At 43.5% G+C, this 23,476-nt stretch overlaps 1 protein-coding gene across 6 annotated transcripts in view; it reads right to left on the bottom strand.

Annotated features, from left to right (window-relative positions):
* The window catches only part of ATF1 (activating transcription factor 1), a 381,718-nt gene that overhangs the window by 48,337 nt on the left and 309,905 nt on the right, over positions 1–23,476 (bottom strand). For 2 of the 6 annotated variants that reach the window (XM_078688926.1, XM_078688924.1), the window contains exon 8: positions 22,077–22,176. The exons of the other annotated variants lie outside the window; for them this stretch is intronic. In XM_078688926.1, the coding sequence (XP_078545052.1) occupies positions 22,080–22,176 (97 nt within the window). In that variant the 3' untranslated portion in view covers positions 22,077–22,079. The remainder of the gene's footprint in view (positions 1–22,076; positions 22,177–23,476) is intronic. 6 annotated transcript variants of the gene reach the window in all.

Below are 23,476 nucleotides of genomic sequence, written 5' to 3'. Positions count from 1 at the left end.
ATCGCGGAGGGAGGTAGATGGTGAGTGGAAAGAGAGAGGTGATAAAAAATGCAAGCAAAAAGAAGAAAAAAAAAAAGAAAAAAGGTGTGCACAAAAAAAGAGAAGTGGCAGCTCTGGGCAACGCGGCCGTGAATAATTAGGGGGGAGTAGAAAAAAAAGTACGGCCGGGAATAGAAATGCCTTCGTTATATATCACAGTATATACACCAAACCCCTCCTTCCTATTACAAACAAATGAGGCAGATTGGCATGGCCAAATCATGTTAGAAAGATAGGAGCCACGATAGGATGGGAGCTTGCCGAGGCAGTCAGAAAAAGCAAAGCTGCAATGAAAGACAAGCATACTTTCTGGTCCGGTAAAGTTCAGTGTCAGATTACACACGACAATGCCACGGGACTATCACTAAAACTGTTTTCATTGTCAACAAGCTCTCGGCATTGCGTGGCGGGAGGGGGCGGGGGGAACGTCGAGTCAAAAAAACAAGTGAAAGCGGGATGTAAGTAGGGGGGAGGAGAAGTCTGGGCAGGCAGGATGACTCAGGGGAGGGGGCGGAGCGGGGCAGAGCGGCATGTGGGTGTGAAGAAGCCGGGCCTTTGAAGTGAAGCTAAGCTTCACTTCAAAGGTGTCGGAGGAATGCGGGCGGCTGTGCACGCGCTTTTAAGCTCAATGCACATGCGCATTGAGCTTAAAAGTCACGGGCACTGCAAGGAATCGCCACGATTCCTTGCAAGTTAGATAAAGAGTCGATGAGCCCCTATAGTCTCGCTTGCTCGATGCGCATGCGCATCGACAGGCGAGACCTAATTAAGATTACAGATAAATGAATGTTACTAATAAGATCATAAGTTCATGATAAGTGATCAAAAGCCTACGCTCAGAGTCATACAGTTAACAAATGTATGTGGTAGTTCTGGTTCAACCAACGATAGAAAAAGTGTGTTTATAGATAACAGTTAAATTCTGTCCTTTCATTCATCCCAGTGGGTTTCAATGTCTGTAAATAATATATCCAATGGTTCTCTCGTTTTAATAGAGTTTTTTTGTTATCTCTGTCAGCTCTTTTCTCCACGTTTTCCAGGACACAGGCTTTAATCTGGCTAATCTGATGATTAGCTTCAATAAAATGGTTTGCGACTACTGATTTTAAGGCCCTTGTTCTGATATTGCTTTTATGTTCATTCAGTCGTATTTTTAGTTTACGCTCAGTTTGGCCGATATATGCCTTGCCACACGGGCACTTAATCATGTAGATAATGTTAGTGGTATCCCAAGATGCATTAACTTTCAGGCTGATTTTGTTGCCCCTCATGGGGTGAGTGATGGTGTTACCGTGTAAAATGTTATTACAATTCCCACAATTTCTACATGGAATAGTTCCTTTGAATTTTTTTGTACAGGATGGCATCGGCGACTGTTTAATGATTTCACCCAAATTTCTCCCTCTGTTTAAGGCAAAAATTGGCATTTCATTGAAAGTCTCTTTAAAGTCTGGCTCTGCTTGTAAAATAGGCCAATGTTTTTTAATGATGCGCTTGTATTGAGGAGTGATAGTGGAAAATTTACTCACACATGTGATTTTTAAATCCTTAACTGTTTTCTTTGGTGTTAATAAACTTATTATCTCTCGGCTGTTGGCTCGCTCAACGGCTTGTTGTAATATCCCATCCGGGTATCCTCTCTGTTTGAACCGTTGTACCATTTTTTCTGTTTGTTTAATGCATTCCTCAGGGTCAGAGACGATCCTTTTAACTCGTAACAATTGCGAGTAGGGTAAATGTTGTCTAAGTGCTTGTGGGTGGAAGCTCTTGTAAGCCAAAAGGTTATTGCGATCGTTTTTTTTGGTAAAGAAAGTGGTTTCAAAATTGTTGAGGTTTATCGTGATGGTGACGTCCAGATAGTTGATGTTTTTTTCGTGTATCTCATAGGTGAACTGTATTCTTGAGTCTATTGTGTTTAGCTCATTGATGTTTTCGACCAGCTCTTCTTTTGGACCTTTCCACAGAATGAATATGTTGTCGATATATCTAAGATACAGACGCAATTGATTTTGCCAATTGATGTTTTGTAGGATGTAGTCATTTTCATATTGTGCATGAAGATATTGGCGTACGCAGGTGCCGCCGAATTACCCATTGATGTACCACTCTTTTGAAGATACCAATGGTTTTCCCAAGTGAAGTAGCTGTGCATCAAAGTGAAGTTCAATAATTCCAATATGAATATCTTCATGGGCTGCTCATAGTTCATTGTGAGCAGAGCCTTCTCTACTGCCTCTATTCCAGCTGAGTGGGGTATGGAGGTGTACAGTGCCTGTACATCAATGCTGCACAAAATGATGTCTTCCTCTACAGACAGCTCAATGGCTGCTAATTTAATCAAAAAATCTGTGGTGTCTTTCACAAATGAGCTCATCGTGATAACAAATGGCTGCAAATATTTATCAATCAGTTTGCCTACTGGTTCGTGTATACTTCCACATGTAGACACAATCGGCCGACAAGGTGGTCTCTTCAAATCTTTATGTATTTTCGGTGTCATGTAAAATTGTGGAGGTTTAGGGAATTCTGTTGTAAATTTTTTTTTTTTCATCAATTACACCTTGATCCATGGCATTTTGAATGATTAAACAGTTAAGGATTTAAAAATCACATGTGTGAGTAAATTTTCCACTATCACTCCTCAATACAAGCGCATCATTAAAAAACATTGGCCTATTTTACAAGCAGAGCCAGACTTTAAAGAGACTTTCAATGAAATGCCAATTTTGCCTTCAACTGAGGGAGAAATTTGGGTGAAATCATTAAACAGTCGCCGATGCCATCCTGTACAAAAAAAATCAAAGGAACTATTCCATGTAGAAATTGTGGGAATTGTAATAACATTTTACAAGGTAACACCATCACTCACCCCATGAGGGGCAACAAAATCAGCCTGAAAGTTAAAGCATCTTGTGATACCACTAACATTATCTACATGATTAAGTGCCCGTGTGGCAAGGCATATATCGGCCAAACTGAGCGTAAACTAAAAATACGACTGAATGAACATAAAAGCAATATCAGAACAAGGGCCTTAAAATCAGTCGCCGCAAACCATTTTATTGAAGCTAATCATCAGATTAGCCAGATTAAAGCCTGTGTCCTGGAAAACGTGGAGAAAAGAGCTGACAGAGATAACAAAAAAACTCTATTACAACGAGAGAACCATTGGATATATTATTTACAGACATTGAAACCCACTGGGATGAATGAAAGGACAGAATTTAACTGTTATCTATAAACACACTTTTTCTATCGTTGGTTGAACCAGTACTACCACATACATTTGTTAACTGTATGACTCTGAGCGTAGGCTTTTGATCACTTATCATGAACTTATGATCTTATTAGTAACATTCATTTATCTGTAATCTTAACAGTCGTTTTTCATATGTGGTTCATATTCCTATAGGTTTATATTAAAGATTTGCATAATAGAACAGTCACAGTCCTAATACAATATATTATTTTAGCCGTTCTTACTTTATCATAACTTTATTGGTTGTTTAAACTAACACAGTTTACCTTAAAGTCACTTTCCCTTTAACTGAATCGCCCAAGCCAGTCCGTTATAACCCACCCCCCAATCCACGTCACACGCTGAGTATGCACGAGCGAGGAACCCTTGCTGGTCCACTCGTTTTTCCTGTTCGTGAAACCGATATTTCATTCACAAGCGGTAAGCGTTATAACTCATTGTTTATTTACCATAGGCAACACGCGAGTCTAATTTATGTTGCACTACCTTCACGCCGAAGGTTATTTTGTAACTATCAGCCACCGCTGAGATGTTTATATTTCAGCATGAACCGCCAGCACACACCCTGTTAACAACCGCTATAACACTGGCTATTTTGTATTTTAAACATGAGTCTGCATACAGTGAACGCTGTAACATAAGCCTTGTACGTAATCTTCGAATCTTTAGCAACGTAACAGCCTGATACCACATATTAGCCTCCCTATATAACCTTGAGTGTTTTTTAGATATACCTGACAGCTATGATATGTTTTGAACACTGCTTACTTGTAGCGTTACACGCTTTAATGATTAAATGGGTTGAGTTCTCGCATTGCCGGCGAACATCATAATTAGCACTCACATTTATTCCGGCCAGTATGTTAAGCGTCCCCCATAATCTTGCCATTTCATTTTACTCTCATCAATCTTTCTGACCAGTTTTTTCTGGGGACAATTGCATCAGGTTATTGATTGTTTTAATTAATTTCTAATTGGCGAAGTTATTCCTTTATTGGTTACTAGCACGGATACTATGTTAAGAATTTAGCTAGCATAGTATACAAACCACAGACTGTTATGAGATAATTCCTATGTATTATACCACACAAGTGATATTGAGATTACCCACAATGTACTATGTAATCTAGAGGTAGAATATTAGAATGTTTATTTTATTTCATTTTCCCACAGATTTCCCTGATGAAGGCACCAAGGTGCCGAAATGCATTGGAATAGAATGGAATATCATGTTGAAAAGATGATTATTAATGTCGTTTTGGAGCATTAGAAAATATGGTCATTCAAAGAATTGAAAAAAGATCATATGAATATGAATCAGAAGTATGATTAAAATACTTTGAAGAAACATTCGCAGAGAGTTCATTTATTAATTTTGAATAACTTCTGACAGAAGAACCTTATCACACTGCTGTGCCCCAGGAGACACCCACACATATCATGTAGGTGCACCTTTCCAATATCAAAATGGCATCATAGGGATATTACTCATCCCATCAGGATGGAATGGTCTGTAATGTCCCCCATAATTGTCCTCATCACTGCTCTAACTACTTCTCTTGTCCTCCAAGCTAAATTTCCAATTCTGTGATGTTTCCCTAAACTTGTGTTGGCATCTCGAAGTCTGGAGAGTAGTTTGGAGTTTCTCATAGTAGTCGTCTGTGGTGAATGGAAATGTTTTTTCATGACTGAACTTTTGTACATCTTTCGTCAATTTAGTCAGTTTGGACTGGGTCAGAAACTCTTTTAATTGTGTGCGATCAAGATTGATCTCTTCAAGTTTCTTTTTGAAAACGGATTGTGCACTACAGTCTTCAAATTGTTTTTGCTGGCCTGAAGCTCAATCAGCAAAAAGGTCCGACATTTGTTTTTCGCTGTATTAAGTCCTTAGTGCGCTGCCACGCAATATATGACCTGTAGCTCCTAAATGCCTCCTATCCTCCAGAGCTTCCTTTCCGGTCAGCACTTTGTTCCAGATTGGTACCAGATAGGTACCTGCCTAAAGTCTCCACCAACAGCGATCAGCAAGTAACAAACGCACCCCAACCCACTTCACCGGGCAACGTGGACGAGCTTCCTGAACCACCGGGTACCAGGTGCCAAGGTGGTCCCGGAGTACTGGCTTATCGGAGAGACACGCAGGGGGGTACAGGGAGATCTAACATCATTGGCAAACTGCCCTACTGCACCACGCCATCTCAGCAAACGTTGTGCCCGAGTGCAGACTCCCCCAGCTCGATCCAGGGTGCCGAAATCCAAACCGCAACTGAGCTCCGCCCCACGATCATGAGATCGGGCAGGGTCCAAGAGACGCTCAGAGCATCAAAGAAACGTGCTCCGAAGTCCACATTTAAGCAGCCAGTACAAGCAGCCATTGGGAACTGCCCTCTAACAGCTGAAACAACCAGAACACCTGAAACACCCATATTACCATTTTTGGACCAGCCCACAGCAAAAAACACACCTAGCATTCTAAAAATCACAGACTTTCTAAAATACCCTAGGGGCCAAGGTATGGCTGCATCCAGATCCTTCCAACCAACTATGCCACCAACCCCGAAAGGTAATACCACAAAAACATCAAACAAGCAGGCAAGAGTCATCGCACAAGTTAATTCTACAGAAATCGATCAGTACATCAGGGACCCACTCAACAGCCCACCTTCAACAACCATCTCAGGGAGCAGACTGCCTGCTTACCACTCCCCTTCCCTCAACCACTTTAACTCTCCACATGGAGCCCATGACATTGCATCGCTAGAAAGATCATTGGAAACCTCAGCAGAGTGGCATGACCTGTTACTCGGGTCCTTCAAGGAGAAAGACGACGATGACAAGGCTCATTCTAACATAATAGTAAACCTTGGACAAAAGCACGACTATAATGCTATGCTTTCCCCAATAAAGACACAAAATGAAAACAGCCCCAGTACCAACATCAATATTTCTGAGGACACGCCGAAAAACAAGGAAAATCAATCAGCAAAGTTCTCTAATCAACAAAACAAGGTAGATCAGCCGGTATTGCACCATCGTCCTCAGCACCCTTATGGACGCCTCGGTGCTCACACATCACACAGAAAATCAAGTCTATTTATTGAACGCTCTGGCAACTCACGTACCAGGGATTGAACGCAACCTGCAGGATCTAAATAGGTTAATCAAGCGAGTGCAAAACTACCCCACCACAGTCTACCATTCCTGCCAATTCCTGTCAATGCCAAATATCCTGTCTGAAATCTTAATGGAAGATAAACACTCAAAACAGCCACTCGAAGCACCCCCTACAGTGAATCTGGAAAGCCCAGTCTTATCCCCTCCACAAAAGACCTTAACATTCAAGAACGGTCCCTCAGCCTTCCAGGGTAACGAGGGTAAGCTTACCAGGCAAAGGAATACGCACAACCGGCAATACCAACGAATGAATTAGAAATGGAAGCCCCTCTACCTCCCCTGATGATTCTGCAATGCAGCAATGACCGTCCCTAACCAAAATAGAATGCGAAAGCCTCAGAAACGCAAGAAATAACAGGCCAAAAACACAGCCAATGCAACTATACCTTCGAACAGCCCAAGATCCAAATGCTGACACAGCAGGCAGGCCTAAACAGCTGGGGCCAGCTGTTTATTCAATATTTCAAAAAAACATAGCATTGACCAACAAATCAGGCCAAAACAAAGTCAAAAACACTGGCAGGCCAAGAATGGCATTCAAAATGGTATTTCCTTTGCAGCAACCACCTATACAAGAGGAGCATCCATATTCAACAGTCCCCCAAATAATCAACCACCTTGCAAACCTGAACTTTGGGAAATGGCCACAAAGGATTACCTATCAACAAATCGAGAAATCAAAGAAGTTACCATGCCTGTCCATCGTCAGCACTGATTACAAGCGAGAGTGAGCAAACACTTCCAAAGCAAATGAAAGGGGTACAAAACTGGGCCGAGGCTAAGCCTAGCCAATGGCAACAAACGATTATCACAAAACCCACCTATATCCAAGACCAGCCAACACATCACCCCCAATGATGTCAACAGCAACAGCACTAGCTACAAGCTTAAGCGACCATGATTGCCCCCAGCAAAGGCCATAGGAACAAACACGGGCAGAAATCACCATTATTGGTCAAACCCAGTCTCAGTATTACTCTGAGGCACAAACTTTGGCAAGGGACAAGCGCACCGCAGGGTCAACTTATCCCCCAACAGTTAACAAGGAAGAAGCCTCATTGAAATTAGTAATGATCCCTAGCTACAGGTCCAGAGGAAGAGACAACATACTTAATAGAAGTGCCATCCTGAAACTAATTAATTCAATAGAAACCCTGAACCACGTAAGCACACATGATATTGAAGGCGTTGAGTTTAAACCCAACTCAGAGCTGGCAGAAGCAGAAGCAACGGTGGTCACTTGGTCCAATTCAAAGACAGACACGTAGGTATGGCATCATAGGGGTCAATTATGAAACTGGGGCATTGAGCTAAAACGAATGGTCTTTGAGCGATACCCCAGTCCCTAAAGATAAAATCGAACTACCCAATAAAAACGGGCACGGTCTTAAGGGGGACCCACAGGGGCACAAAAAGACCAGCAGCAAATTATTCCAGTAACCAAGAAAACCTCTGCATCACTCACATAGCAGCTCCCGGAGCCCAGAGCAATTTGAGAAAAGTCTCCCTGCAAAATCCGTAGGCTTTTGCCCCACTAATGAATGTCGCATGATTAAAATCAAACTTTGCAGTATCATCTCTCAACCTCCTGCTAAAAAATGTGCTCTTGGAATCTGAATGGTCTTAGAAGTAAGGCGGGGGAAACAAATTTCTACGCTCGCCTCCAAAACTTCGACATCCTCCGACTGCAAGATACCCGAGCTGAGAATCCAATGGTAAGTATAGGGTTGGTTCAAGGAGTGTCAGCTGGAAGCTATATAAAAAATCAAAAGAGGGGAGAGCTCCACGAGGTCTTTCAACTTACATAGCAACCCAACTTCGGTGGCAACAAGAAAACGTAGACCTCGGCCTAGCATGGTTTCAATGTATTAAATTGTCACTGTGCAGCGATTCAAGATCAAATCACAAAATATGTGACTCAAATTTATTTTTTTGCAACATCTATATTCATCCTGGCCAGAAGAACAAACCTGGCCACATTGCCTCAACGATAACACTCTTAAAATCAATACAAAAAACACTCTTAAAATCAATACAAAAAACATTCTCTCAACACAAAATCATTCTGTCTGGCAATTTCAACATGCAACTTCCACAATCACACAGCCATGCAGCCAACCAACAGCATGGGACAGCCATGAACTCACTATTACCAGTAATTGCACATCCACAAAAAACAGATCGCTATGGCTTAATGTGCAAAACTGCTCTGGCAGAAATTCGCCTGTGTTCACTTAATGGTCGACTTCCACAAGATCAACCAGCTGCCTTAACCAGGATTTTAAACAAAACCTACTCAACAATGGATTATACATTTGTTGATGAAGAGATGTTGATAAGATCATGAGTTACTGCATAATTCCTAGAGTCAAGAGGGACCACCTCCCCCTATATGGAGAGCTCTGTGTCCACATTGCAAGAGCTCTCCACACCAATGATTTGTAGGTTCAACCTCACACCTACAACATAAAACGTCTAGCTTGGAATGGAAGGACGTCTGACGAGATAATTAATTATATTATGATGTTCACCTCCCATGCATCCGACATTGAACAGGTGTAGTGGGCTCCCTGGGATTTCCTCACCGCGGCACTACTTTCTAACTGGCCACTCAATCACCCGCAACCCTTTAACTCATCCACTAGAGGGGCACCCTGGTTTTCCACAGTCCTCAGAGAAAAAAGAGATAGCTAAGTAAGGAAATTAGACAGCAGCGAAAAAATTACCCACAGCTCAGCCATTCAAACCATGAACCAAATTGTAGCATTGAGGTGCACCTATAAAAAGGCAATCTGGTTAGGCAAAACAACTAAACGAGAAAAAACATAGTTGAAATTACTACATACAAACAAAACAAAAAGCAGTAAACTATTCTGGGCAGAAATCAACACACTTGCAAATGGCAAATTCTGCCCTACAACACCGGAATCACAGAATTAGACCGGACAACGTACATCAAAGGGGTCTGTCTGCCCGGGACAGGTAGCGACCAACACAACCAGGAAAGGCTCAAACATGGAGGGATCAAAGCCCATAGAGAGCCAGTCTGACAGAAAACGAATGACAGAAAAACAAGTCGAACACTTTTTGAAGAAATTAAGATCAGATGGGGCACTGGGACCTCCAAATGCCCTCTCCAAACACAAACAGCCCTTCTGGGTCTCGTACTTTACCCCCTTTTTAACCTGGCACTCTCCACCAATATAATTCCGGCATCGTAGCGATGAAGCAGTCTTCCTTGCGGACAAATCCAGCAAATAACAGATTATTTGCTCTGATAGACATCGAAGTCGAACTGTAAGCCGTTAACTTATTAAGAGACTTGAAAGATTGGGCATCAGCTCAACCCGGCCACACAAAAGGGTTTCATGGAAAACCACCGCCGGCGGCAAATCCTTCTCCTACCTCGCCGCCAAGACCTGGAACACACTCCCTACCAGCCTACGACAGACCCAGGACCTGCCGGCCTTCAGAAGACTTCTCATGACCTGGCTCTTCGATCAGTAGTGCCCCCCCCCCCAGCGTCTTGAGACCCTCACGGGTATGTAGCCCGCTTTAGAAATGCAGTGATTGATTGATTGATTGATAGTAGGTAGGAGTACAATCACCAATCTTCTTGCCCTCAGCCTTCTCATCGGAAAGGCCACTTATATATCCCCCAACCTTTACACTTGTTTTGTTGACCTAAAAGCGGCTTTCGACACGGTCCCTCTGGACCTGCTCTGGGCCAAAATGGCCAGACACATAGCACCTCTGAATCTCCTCAATTCAATAATAAACAAGTTACTTACCTTTGGTAACGATATATCTCTAAGAAACATTAGCTAGTGATAGATTCCTTACCTTAGAATTACCCCCAGGCGTCAGACTGGATCCGGAAAGTTTTCGTCAGCAGTACCCCCACGCGTCGGAAAGTGGCATTGTGCGGCTCTGCGTCAGACGTTGGCATCGTGGTCGCCGAGATGACGTTGCGGCAGCTACTTAGACGTCAGTTCGGTACACTCCTTTCCGCGCCAGGAACGCAGAGCCATGCTAGATACTGTCCACTGGTGCTTTGAAACTAGGGCCCTGAAAGGGATGACCTTAACCCTAGAAATCAGTTCGCAGAACGTGGAAGAAGGATGGGGCGGTAAGGAATCTATCACTAACTAATGTTTCTTACAGATATACCGTTACCGAAAATAACGGTATATCTGTAAGAAACATTAGTCTTCAAACATCATCTGAAAGAAACACGTAGTGATAGATTCCTTACCTTAGAATAGATACCCCAGCAATCCCAACCCTGGTGGTGGGTCTGTGAACCAAGATCACACCAGGAGGTCCCGGAGAACAGAACGGCCAAAGAAGCGGTCTCTCCGGACTTGGCTGTCCAGGCAATAGTGATTAGTAAAAGTGTGCAACGAGGCCCACGTAGCTGCATGACCGATGTCTTGTAAGGGGACACCACGTCCCAAAGCCGTAGTAGCTGCAGTCGTCCTGGTGGAATGGGTGTGCAGTCCCACTGGAGGCTCCTTTTCGCCAGAGAATAACAGGCTTCAATACACAAGACGACCCATCAGGAGATAGTCCGCTTGTGTACGGCCCGACCTTTCTTGGCGCCTACGTAGCCAACTAAGAGCTGGTCATCCACCTGGAACTGTTGTGTGCGATTCAGGTAAAATGAGAGTGCATGTTTTGGGTCCTGACAGTGGAGCCTCTCTTCCTCTCTGGAAGAATGCGGAGGCAGAAAGAAGGTGGGCAAAGTGATGGTCTGCCCGATGTGAAAGGCAGTGACAACCTTTGGCAGAAAGGATGGACGTTTTCTGAGCACAACCTTGCCTGGATGGACAGACAGATAAGTAGCTTTGCAAGAAAGAGCCTGGAGCTCACTCACTCTCCTGGCAGAGGTGATGGCAACCAGGAAAGCAGTCTTCAAAGTTAACAGATGACGAGGACAGTTGTGAAGAGGCTCAAAGGGAGCACACATTAAATATGTGAGAACCAGGTTCAAGCCCCACTGTGGCATTACGAATGGAATAAGAGGGAAAAGATGAGTAATGCCTTTGAGGAATCTATTTACAAAAGGGGACTTGAAAATAGAGGGCTGATCAGGAAGCCTCAGAAAGGCTGAAATAGCAGAAAGGTAGCCTTTGATAGTGTCCAGAGCAGAGCCCTGCTGAGCCAAAGAAAGAAAGAAGAGTAGGACTTCATAAAGAGGATCCACTGCCTTTGCTGTGCACCATGCCACAAACTTGTTCCACCTCCAGGCGTATACCAACTTAATGGAGGGACGCCTGGATGCCAGAATGACATCACAGACTTCAGGAGGCAAGTGAAAGGGATCAACTCCACGCAAAGAGGTGGAGACTGGACAGGTACGGGTGGAGGGCCGTCCCTTGCTGCTGCGACAGAAGATCCTCCCGAAGAGGCAGACAAATTGGGGGATAATGGTCATACTGAGTGGTTCAGGATACCAAACTCTTCGAGCCCAGTCCGAGGCCACAAGAATAATTTGGGCCCGGTCACGCCTGATCTTCGTCAGCACTCTGGGCAGAAGTGGTAGAGGCGGAAAGGCGTACAACAGACCGCAACTCCACTCACGACGAAAAACGTCGCCTATCGAGTGCCGTCTTGGAAATTCTAATGCGCAGAACTGCTGACATGCGTTCTCTTCGGTGGCGAATAGATCTAACCAAGGCTCTCCCCACTGTAGAAAGAGACCTTGCGCAACCTCGAGGGAAGACGCCATTCGTGATCCATCATGCACCTGCGGCTGAGTTTGTCCACCCTAGCGTTCAGTGAACTTGCCAGGTGTTGAACCACCAGGAAAATGCACTGATGTTCCAGCCATGTCCAGAGGCGCAGAGCCTCCTGACATAGGGTCCATGACCCCACCCCTCCCTGTTTGTTGCAATACCACATGGCGGTGATGTTGTCTGTGAACACCTGCACTACTCTCCCCTTGACAGAGGGAAGGAATGCCTTCAGTGCAAGTCGGATCGTCTGGAGCTCCAGAAGGTTGATACGGAGCCTGGACTCCCCCGGAGACCAGAGGCCTCTGATCTCCGCTTCTCCCATGTGGCCGCCCCATCCCAGGAGGGACGCATCCATCACCGCTGTTTATCAGAGGTTGTGAATGATCCACCAAAACTAGCAAGGAGACCAGTGCTCAGCCTCCAATATGCAGGCAACATCATATTATACAGTCAGACCCCAATCAGCTTTCAGCGCCAAATTACAACTATTCTTGAATTCACTGAAACTTTAGGCCAGAAATTAAAATATAGAAAAACAAAAAGCATGTGTTTTTCATCTAAAAGCACCCAGCAAAAAGCAAAGTTCAAAAAGAAAGCAGAAGGGAACAGTCTTGATTTGGTAAACACTTACAAATACCTAGGTGTGGTAATAGACACAAGATTACATTTCAAACAGCACTTACTGCAAAGAAGGGCCCTAGCCAACAAACCATACTTCGCTCTCAATCAAAGTTAAATAAAAATGGGGAGCTTGTCGCAGACATACCGGTTACAAATCATCGAGGCTAAGTTCCTACCCTCACTGACTTCTCAAGCACAAGTTTGCCTGGAATTTGGGTTGTTTCACCAATACCCAGTCAGGATGGCTGCCATAACCAAACTGTGCTGGAAGATGAGAGCTGCACCCTCCATCTCTCTGGCTGCATCGTGCTGGACCGAAATGGAGACGGAACACCCAAAAAAATGATTGGCCAACGGTGCTCCGACAAGCACTAACAACCCTTGACCTCTTCAATGTTTGAGAGTTAAACATTCGTTTTATAGCTTTTTTTTAAAATCGCCAACAAAGCAGCCAAGTTAAAATCCTGGATGCTCGACAAAGCATAATTGGCTCGCAAAAAGCATGGCTGGCCAGTTTTGCAATCTTATACAAACTGGGGCCCCCAACCATACCTCACATGCCACATTTCCCAATCTATCCAACACTTTTTTTTACTATGCAAGTCTTTCCTTTTAAAGATCAGGTGTCAACCAGGAAACAATGTTGGCTGGACTCCCTCTGCCGTTTATTGGGTCTAATTGAGGAAACCCAGCTACACTTTCTATGCATCTGTCCAGCCGTCAACCATCTGCGACCGACATTACTTTGCCCCGCTTTTTGGGCACTTAGGATAAGATCGTGCCACTAAGCTGTGACAACATTTTTGAACAACTCTTCAATTCATCTACCCAGTAAGGTCGCAAAGTTTTTATCACAAGTGAACAAATGACTATCAGTACAACAGGAGACATGCCAGATAAGAGTGTGCCCTTCTAGGTAAGGGCTTCATCAATATCTTAATCGTAAGCCAACACTCGGATAGGCGCCTGAGACTTATCACAAGAAAAATTGTCGCCCTGATTCGACCCGCGGCAGACGGTCACTAAAACTCTATCTGGTTAAAGTTATCCCTGCCAGGATTGCATTTTGTTTTAAACCATCGCAGCAAGTTCAAGCTAATTTTAAAGCTCGAGCAAGATCTACACACTCAACTAGCACTCCACTGTCGAAGAATGTTAAAGCGCTTAGAGGCATGAGTGTTTAAAGATTTAGGTTGAATGTTTGTTGTCATTCTGCTGTGATGGACTATTTTTTTTATTGTTTGCTGATTTTGCTCAAATCTAGGCTCGGTTTTTAATAATGGATATGCCAAAATAATTGCATATCAGTAAGTAATTAGCAGAACGATCTCTCGAATTGTCCCATCAAATTTTGTTTAAACACTTGCCCGTTTTTTTTCCGAAACTCCAGATTGGTTTCTAATTATATACCCGTAAAAAACAAAAAATTGTATACTAGCAAGCAACTAGCCAAATGATTTCTTGAATTTTATGGCAGGACACGGAGGCCAATGTTATGCAATCTCCTTTTATTGTCAACTCACAGCAGCAACAATGAATAAGTATTTAGAACTTTGAGAACATTCTAAACATCTATAAAGTTCATCTACAGGCAGCCATCTTCCTTCTTTTATTGCTGCTGCTCACCAGATAAGTAATCTTCACTCTCTTCCTTATATTATTACCCTTTAAGTTCTTTACTGTAAGCTATGTTTGTCTACATATGACTTGAAGCCTTAATATTTTATTTGCAGTATGCCCTTACGATGCTGATTTAATTAATTCTAGCTTTTAACACCTTTACACCTCGTTTCTTTTCTAACGCTTCCTCAAAGGATTCAAATCCTTCACTTTATGCTCTTTTCCCAGAGACCCATCACCGCCGATCACCTAGGTTTCAAATATCACGCTGGGGCCTCGCTTGTATGAGCGTGGCCCCACGCGTGCTGCGACCCGCTCCTACAGCGGGTTTCAAATGTCTCATCAGTGCCTCGCTCGTATGAGCGTGATCCCCGCGTGGCCCAGCGGGTGCTTCTTTCTCCCTCATTAAAGCTCTCGCGACTGGCTCCCAGCTGCCGACGCGTATGCAAGCAGATTTTCCTTTAACACCCTTAAAAGAAAACAATCACTTACAGTCCCTGCTTTAATCCTTGTCCCTTCCGATACTGGGCGGCCGCTCCTCACAAGTGGCTTCTTATAACGCACCCCCACCGGCATCTTTCACCACATTTAACAAATGAGGAACTAAAGCCTCACTTTGAAACATTAGAGGAAAGACCCTTCGTCACACCATCCTCACCTCATAACACCGTTCATTTCAATCCAGATCGACAGTTTTTCAACATGGAACATCGCTTTTACTTCAACTGCCCCCCTGTTGGCCTAATTTTAATATAACCCTATTAAAGAGACATTCAAATACTCATATATATTTTAATAACTAATTTTCCTTATGTTATGCTATATTTAACCATTTAAAAAAAGAAATGTCTTAACAATAGTTAGACTCTTTATTTGAGGGCAAATTGGAGGAATTAGTCAATAAGGCTTTAGGAAAATTGATGGGGTCATTGGATGACACCATCAATAAGAAATTAGAAACCCTTTCAAATAACCAACCTATCGACCAACCCGGATGCTCCTCCTGGTCTGATAAACCCCCCCAAAAAAGGTCATCGGGTGACCACCCTCAGAAAAAATCCAGGAAAAGTAAAGAAGTCATTAAGGGTCTACCGGATGACGCCGGTGATGTACTCAGTGTGTTCGACACTGTGGATGGGCATGACGGCCTGGTTGTCTCCATACACAGCGAGTCTGATGAGGACCAGACTTATGAGCCAGAACTAGTTTTGTCCTGCTCTTCAGAATTCGAATCTGATTATGAAAACAAGCCCACGACTAAAAGAGGGACATCTGATGAGGCATCATTGGCCTCTGGGTCTAAGATGAGGATCCTTGACCCACTTGGGGACAATATGTTCGATACCCTCATGATAAAACATACCCTGTCACCCGAATGGACCCCTTCGCAACATGTGGCTACTAAATACATCACCTTTAGGTTGAGAAGAGAGATACCTAAGGATGCAAGATCTCGTTTACTGTCCGAATGCCCTCGCCCATCACTTCCTGATAACATAGCCAAAACACCTGAACTCGACCCAAAGGTCGTATCTTTCCTTAAAAAGGGAGGCAAAGACCCTAGAAGAGTCCTGGATAGAGGCTTGAAGTCCTGCCAGGACAGACTCCTTGACATTACTGGTCCCTTCACCAAAATCTTCAAGATGGCCGATTGACCCAAAAGAATTACGAGAATGGACTCGGGGCTGTTTGCCTCCTTGGCAATGCAAATACGGCTCTTTCAAATTAGAGACGTAAGAGCATCCTTTTAAAACTAGATCCAAAATGAATTTAACTAGCCACTAAAGCAGGAGGACCTTCTTCCTACGGCCAACTTTTTGGCGATTAATTCATAAAGGAGATGGCCAAATATGTGGGGATCTTTAGCTCCATACAGAAGTCCCAAAAAGAAATATGAATGGTGTTCAACGATAGAGTTTTTGCAAGGGCCGGGCGAACAAGGGGTCGGTTCCCCGGCCGAGGTTTATCTTCCTCAAGACCCTACATGCCACAAGGCAATAGGTCCTTCCAAACATCCTATGGCTCATATCCCAACACCTATCCCCAAAGAAAGAGAGGTCGCTTCCAGAACTCCAGAGGCGACAGGAGACAAAGAAACTTTTCATCAGGTAAGTCATATGATAGACCTTTCAGATTCCCCTATAAAGGTGGGAGGGAGGTTAGCCCAATTTTGTGGAAATTGGAACCTTGTGACTCAGGATCCCTGGGTGCTACACAGTGGCGGCTGGTGAATTTTAAAGGTGGTGAGGCGTACGATCAACCCAGTAGGCTATACCCAATCTTAGAGGGCTCAAATTTGTAATAATTGAAATTTATCACACACTTTAAATTTTCTACCCAGACCGGCGTATCGGTTTTGAACAATTATGTCAAATATCACCTCCTCGAGGCACTCTTAATCGAGGCATAACGTAGCCCCTCTATTATATAACCCCGATTCATTCCCCTCACTGGTAACAAACTCACAACACATCATCTCCCAGAAGACAGTCCAAGTCTAATTGCTTAGAAACTTTAAAAAAGCGTTTCATTTTTTAAATATTTTGGCGCATAAAAACAGACTCAGTGTGAAGGTCTGTAGTTGCTAGAAAGGAAGGGTTTGGAGATAGAGAAGAGCAAGCAACTGAAAGCTGGAGCCAGGTTCAAGTCAGAGGGCTGGTTTTGGCTCAGTTCGAGGTTCTTTTGGAACCGCCAACCTAAATGCAGATAAGCTCTTACAAGAGGTGATCGGGCCTAAAGGCTACATCTGTTGACCATATAACATGGGGACCTAGGCTTATATCCTGGCCTCAGTTTACCATTGTGTGACTTGTGGCAAATCTCAGTGGGAAAACAATCATGTAACAGTCTGCGTCTGTTTCGAAGCATTTTTATGACCTTAGGGAAGGCCTGTGTTGCTATTTAACACTGCCAACAATAAAATGTCTGCCTGTCACCCCATGCTCCAATCACATCCTTTAAGAGTTAAGGAGAAAGCACATCGATCCTTCTGGGAAACAGGCCCCATTATCAATCGCCCCATGATAACCGCCTACCATCCCACCAGACAGCTCAGGTCAGAGTCCTCCTTCCTTGCCGTAATACCCAGGTTTGAGAAAGCTAGGTGTGGAGGCTGCTCATTCTCCCATAATCTCGCCAAGCTCTGGAATACCCTCCCTCTCTCACTCAGATCGGAGCCCAAACTACTCACCTTCCGCAAACTCCTAAAAACCCTGGTCTTTAACAAACCAGAGTAGCTCTCATCGGCTCTGTTATAGCGTGACTTCTGCAGCGCTGGGACGCCTAAGGGTAGCCACCGCGCTATATAAATGGTCTTTTCATTTCATTTCATTAATATAAAATGAGAGATGCACTCTAGTGGCTGTACTGCACAAAATGAAAATGGAAAATCTGGGATCAATCCTAGCTACCCTGCTGGACCAAAGTCTGTGATCCTCCTAAGCAAACACTTTCTTTCACCGAGACTCTTTTTTTGTTCAATATCATATATTAGAGTACTTTCAAATACTTATATTCATGATGTCCATGGTAAATAAAATTCTGTAGTAGAAGACTGCTTCCTAGTTCTCTAACAGATAGTCATCTAGGCCTGTCACATCTAAAAGCGCTCACTTTTAAATAGCACTTCATGATATAGAAATATAACCTGATATACTACGGTGAAATGCTTTCAAGTGTTAAAAAAATACACTTTGAGTTTTGACAGCATCGTATCAGTCTCAACAAAATATTCACCACTGAGCAGGGCATTAAGCATGTTGCCAGATCAGAGTTCATTGCTAACTGGCATTTTTATTGCATGATTCGTTTACATGCCAAATATTGCCATAACTCTGCGTGTGCCAATCTGCAAATGTCAGAGAAGTCTCGTAGCTTTCACTGTTAATGTTTAGGCTCTCCCACTTCTAATTGGAGCCCTTGGAGCGGCAAGGCGTAAGAGAGGTCAGTTACAACAACAATCCAAAGTAATAACTGTTTTCTCACCGACGCTGAGAGAGCCACCTGGAGCTGCTGAACAAGAATAAATGGACATTGCGAAACCATCCGCCAGAGTCACAAAAAGTTTTCACCTTATCTTTGGCACACTCTCTTCAAAGTCCTGCGCGATGTCTCGTGAGGCTTCAACCGTGACACTTCATGGGCGTAGATAAAGGAGATATAACATGCTAGAGAGGCACGCTCCACAGCATAGGAGTTATTTGTCCACTCTGTGCTGACATCAATGGGGAAATCAAAACCTACGGCGTGCGTGTTTCTATAAAACAGAAACATGCACAATGTATCTGTTTACTGCATGTGACCTGGTGTCAGTGATGACGCCTGTCACATGCAGTGCTTCCAATCCGAACCCTCGCTGATTGACACACTCCTTTGGAAAGCCCAGACTGCAGCCTGAAGCGCCCAAGTGCAATCAGTCAGAGAGGGTGGGGTTTGTCAAGGGAGAGGAGTGGCCCACCACTCCGGCCGGCTGCAGAATCAAGGGCTTAAATCCGACAAGCCCTGAAAACCCTGCGACGCGCTGATGCGCAGTTTGTGCATGAGCCTGTCTGTGCTTGACTGCCTGACCCTCGCGCATAATGAGGGTCAGAAGCTATGGTGATTGCTGAGCAAACAACACGTACTGCTGGTAGGATTTATGTATTTTAAAAAAATGAAAGAGGCAGAAAATATGGGGGCATAGCCCCCACACCCTTTAAAAGAAACCGCCCCTGGTGCTACAAACAGTCAGGGCATACGGAATAGAATTCACAGACATCCTCTTTCAAGACAAAATCCCAAGAGAAATCAGTTTTTCTCAAGAACACTCAAAATTAGTAACAAAAGAAGTACGCGACCTATTGGCCAAAGGTGCCATCAGAGAGGCAACAATCGAGGGGTTGGCTTTATCAGCAACATATTCCTAGTGAAGAAAAAGAACAAAGAAATGAGACCAGTCATAAATCACAAAGATTTAAACAAATGGGTAGTCTATCGTCATTTCAAAATAGAGGACATATACCTATTAAGAGACATCCTAAGGAAAGGGGACTGGTTAACAATACTAGACCTAAAGGACGCCTACCTTACTATCCCTATCTGGCCTCCACATCAAAAATACCTTCGCTTCACATGGCTAAACAAAGTCTGGGAATTCTCCAGTCTCCCGTTCGGACTATTCTTAAAACCTTGGTGCTTCACAAAGGTACTCCGTCCGGTAGTGGCCTGGCTCAGGGCAAAAGGAGTAAGACTAATTATTTACTTAGACGACCTCTTCATAATGGGTCAATCTAAGGCCATTGTATTCCTTCACACTCAATGGGCAATAGAGATCTTAGAGACTCTAGGATTTGTAATAAACATAAAAAAGTCTTGTCTAACTCCGCCACAAGATACTCAGTTCCTGGGCTTCATTGTAGACACACTGCACACAGAACTACGCCTACCCAAAGAAAAGCTAAAGAAATTATGCAAATAAATAAAAAAGATTTTTTATCAGAAAAGGTTATTACTGTAAAGTGTTAAGCAAGAATCCTGGGTCTGCTAACCTCAACCATCCAAGCCATATTCCCAGGACCACTCTACTATCAAGCCCTCCGAAGACTAAAAAAGAGATACCTTCGCATAAACCAATCTTACTCTCAAACATTATCCCTAGATCAGGACTAAAGGGAGGAATTAGAATGGTGGCTCAAGAACGCTCAAGCGTGAAACAAGAGGGCAATCTTCGGGGAGGAACCCGAATTGGTGATAGATTCAGATGCAAGCCTAGAGGGTTGGGGAGCGAGATGCAGAAACTATTCCACAGGGGGACGTTAGTCAGACCAAGAGAGGAACTTGCACATCAACTGCTTGGAACTCTTGGCGGGCTCATTTGCAGTCCGCAGTTTCACTCAGGATAAGATGAGATGTCGTGTAATGCTTCGCATGGACAACATTTCAGCAGTCCAATATGTGAGCAAGATGGGAGGACCACATTCCAAAGATTTAGCGGACCTAGCAAAGGACTTTTGGGGTTATTGTTTGAGCAAAGGAATTCAGTTGTAGCTCAACACATTCCTGGTTTGAGCAACGGTGTAGCAGACTGGTTCTCCAGGAGCTTCAGAGACTCCAGCAACTGGAGATTAAACAGGGAGATATTCCTAGACATACAACACATATGGGGTCATTTCAGCATAGATTTCTTTGCGGACAGATTGAATACCCAACTGACACACTTTTTCAGCTGGAAGCCAGATCCTCAAGCAGCTGGGGTGGACGCCTTCCTTCAAGACTGGAGAGGTTTATGACCATATTCCTTCCCTACATTTGTTATGCTTCCCAGGTTTCTCCTACAAACACGCAGATTCAAGGAAACAGTAGTACTGGTAACTCCACTTTGGAGATCTCAGGTGTGGTTCCCTGTAATTCTGGAAATGTCAATAAATTTCCCCTTACTAATACCCCATTTCGAGACCCTACTCTTAGGCCTTTGAGGAGAAATCCATCCTCTGATAAAAGAAGGCTCCCTCACACTGATGGCATGGAAGAGTTCCGGAGACAATGGGAAATCCCTGGCCTTTCATCAAATGCTTTCAGACTCATATCTGAGTCATGGGCACTTGGCACGAAAAAAGCATATCGACTGGCATGGAACAAATGGTTTTGTTGGTGTGTTCAATGGGGTATCAATCCAATTTCAACTGATGTAGTCCATGTAACAAATTACCCAACAGAATTATTTTAATCAAGTTTGTCTTATAGGACAATCAACATTTATAGATCAGCCATTTCTGCTAGTCATTGCATGATAGATGGATTACCCGATGGTCAAAATGCTTTGACAAGGAAGAATATGAGAAGCATTAGGGTACTCATACCTAAGTACACCTCTCATTAGGATGTTAAATTGATCCTTCAAATTCTAGAGAACTGGGGTGATAATCAATATCTGTCACTTAAAAAACTCTCTTACAAGCTCACAACCCTCCTATGTCTGGTTTCATTTAGACGTACATCTGACGTTAGAGCTTTAGATATCACCAGCAAAGGGAGTATGTTTCTATATTAAAAGAAAACCAAGACCCTTTCCTCTACTATCTTCTATCCATATTTTTCTGGCAACCCAAGATTGTGTGTAGTGCAATGCTTGAAAGAATATGAAAGGAGAACCCTTAATCTAAGAAATGGCATCTCCAACTATTAATTTCACATAAAAGACCTCACAAAGCCGTTTCCCCCTCTACTTTGGCTAGTTAGGTAAAAGATGTTATGATTGAAGGGAGTGTGGACACCTCTATTTTTGGACAAATAACAAAACTAGGAGAACACTGGTCAACAAAATGGTGAGACTGTTAAGCTAGAAAAACCCAATGGACTCAGTTCCACTATACTGAGACACGTCCCATCAGCCCACCTCACTGGCGGACCATCGTCATTTGGGACTGAGATATATAGATACAGTGAAGTGCACCCCTCAATGTTGATATTGGAACAACACGTCCATGGATTCTCAACACTCATACCAACTGTAACTCGCATAGGGTCATTTACATGATCACTTGTCCTTGTACGTTAAGGTATATCGGATACACGACTCAAAAGATCAAGTTAAGGATTAGTGAACATAAAAGCACTATCCGGTGTAACAAACAGGCAACAGGTCTTACCAATCACTTCCTCGAATTGAAACACAAGGCTGAAGATATGCAGTGGCTCGTTCTTGAGCGTCCTTTCATACCTCCCCACATCACCGACGTGGCGAGATTCCTGTTTTTAAAAGAACAGAAATGGGTTTTTCGCTTGAAAACAAACGTTGTGGGGCTTAACGATGAGATCCCGTGGGTCTCATTATGATTGTTGACACACACACTCTCTAATCTTCTGGTTCAATAGTTGATCCATTACCAGCATGCTTTGTATAGTCTGTGGTCTTATACAACAGTTAGCAATAGGCCTAACGTCCACTATCCTGTTTATCCTTAATGAGCACTCAATATCTAAAAAGCTTTTTTGTCCTTAAAGTACTGTCCTCTCTATATGCCCGACTTTGGCTGCATCACTGATTAAGCCTTGACACACCTACAGAGAGGTACACTATCCAGCATATGGGACATATGTATAATTCATATATTATCTCTGTATGTTAATTCAAGCATTAAGACCATTAGCAATCCATCTGTAGTCCATTAAAAGGTGTCTATCCTATGACATACATTCTCAACTGCTGTGTTATCTAGGTTCATATGCATACACAGTGAATTTGGTACCACGCATGGGCATAGGAGAGACACTGATCTCCTACACATGCCTTATGGTGTTTCCCTGGTGTCAGGTGTTAGGGATTAACCAATAAGGAGGCATACACAGTGAATTCGGCACTGCGCACGTGTATAGGAGAGACACTGATCTCCTACACATGCTCAAAGGTGTTTCCCTGGTGTCAGGTGTTAGGGATTAACCAATAAGGAGGCCTATATAAAGACACTGTCCCCCTCTAGTCTTTACCTCCCCTTCGGCTTGGTCAAAGACAGAGGTACCGACGGACAGGTAAGTCCTCCACTGGTCAGATAGCATTACCATACTTTTTATACCATACCCCTGTTTAATCTAGTATCTTTATGGTTTAGCTATCAACCTGTTCCATTCTGTAAACTCCTAGCATGTGATCCACATTGTATGCAATGATTTCAGTTAACCATAGGACTCAGTCCCTAGGAAATCTCTAAATAAGTCAGAATTCCATAGGTATGTCATCAATCTCTTGCCCCTGTGCGGTTGGTTTATGGTCTGCAGACATTTTCAACAATAGGGTTTTTGTTTTTACAGAGAACACACTCAGAATTAAGAAGTGTGTTTTCCTACTCTTTTTATTTTATATAGAGCGGGGCCTCCCACACCGAGCAGTTGCCGGGCGAGGTGAGGTCTACTCCCACATAAAGCTGGGTGAGTACTTACATTTGGTCAATAGAACTATGCATTGAGCACCCTATATGCATCTATCTTTCAAGGTTTTTGCTTCTGTATAAACTTTAATACAGTATAGCTTTTTTTGAGACTGTTAGCTAGT

Source organism: Lissotriton helveticus, chromosome 1_1, assembly GCF_964261635.1.
Source record: "Lissotriton helveticus chromosome 1_1, aLisHel1.1, whole genome shotgun sequence".
NCBI lineage: Eukaryota > Metazoa > Chordata > Amphibia > Caudata > Salamandridae > Lissotriton > Lissotriton helveticus.
The sequence above is the reverse complement of the archived record's forward strand: the minus strand, read 5'-3'. Positions and strand labels throughout refer to the sequence as shown.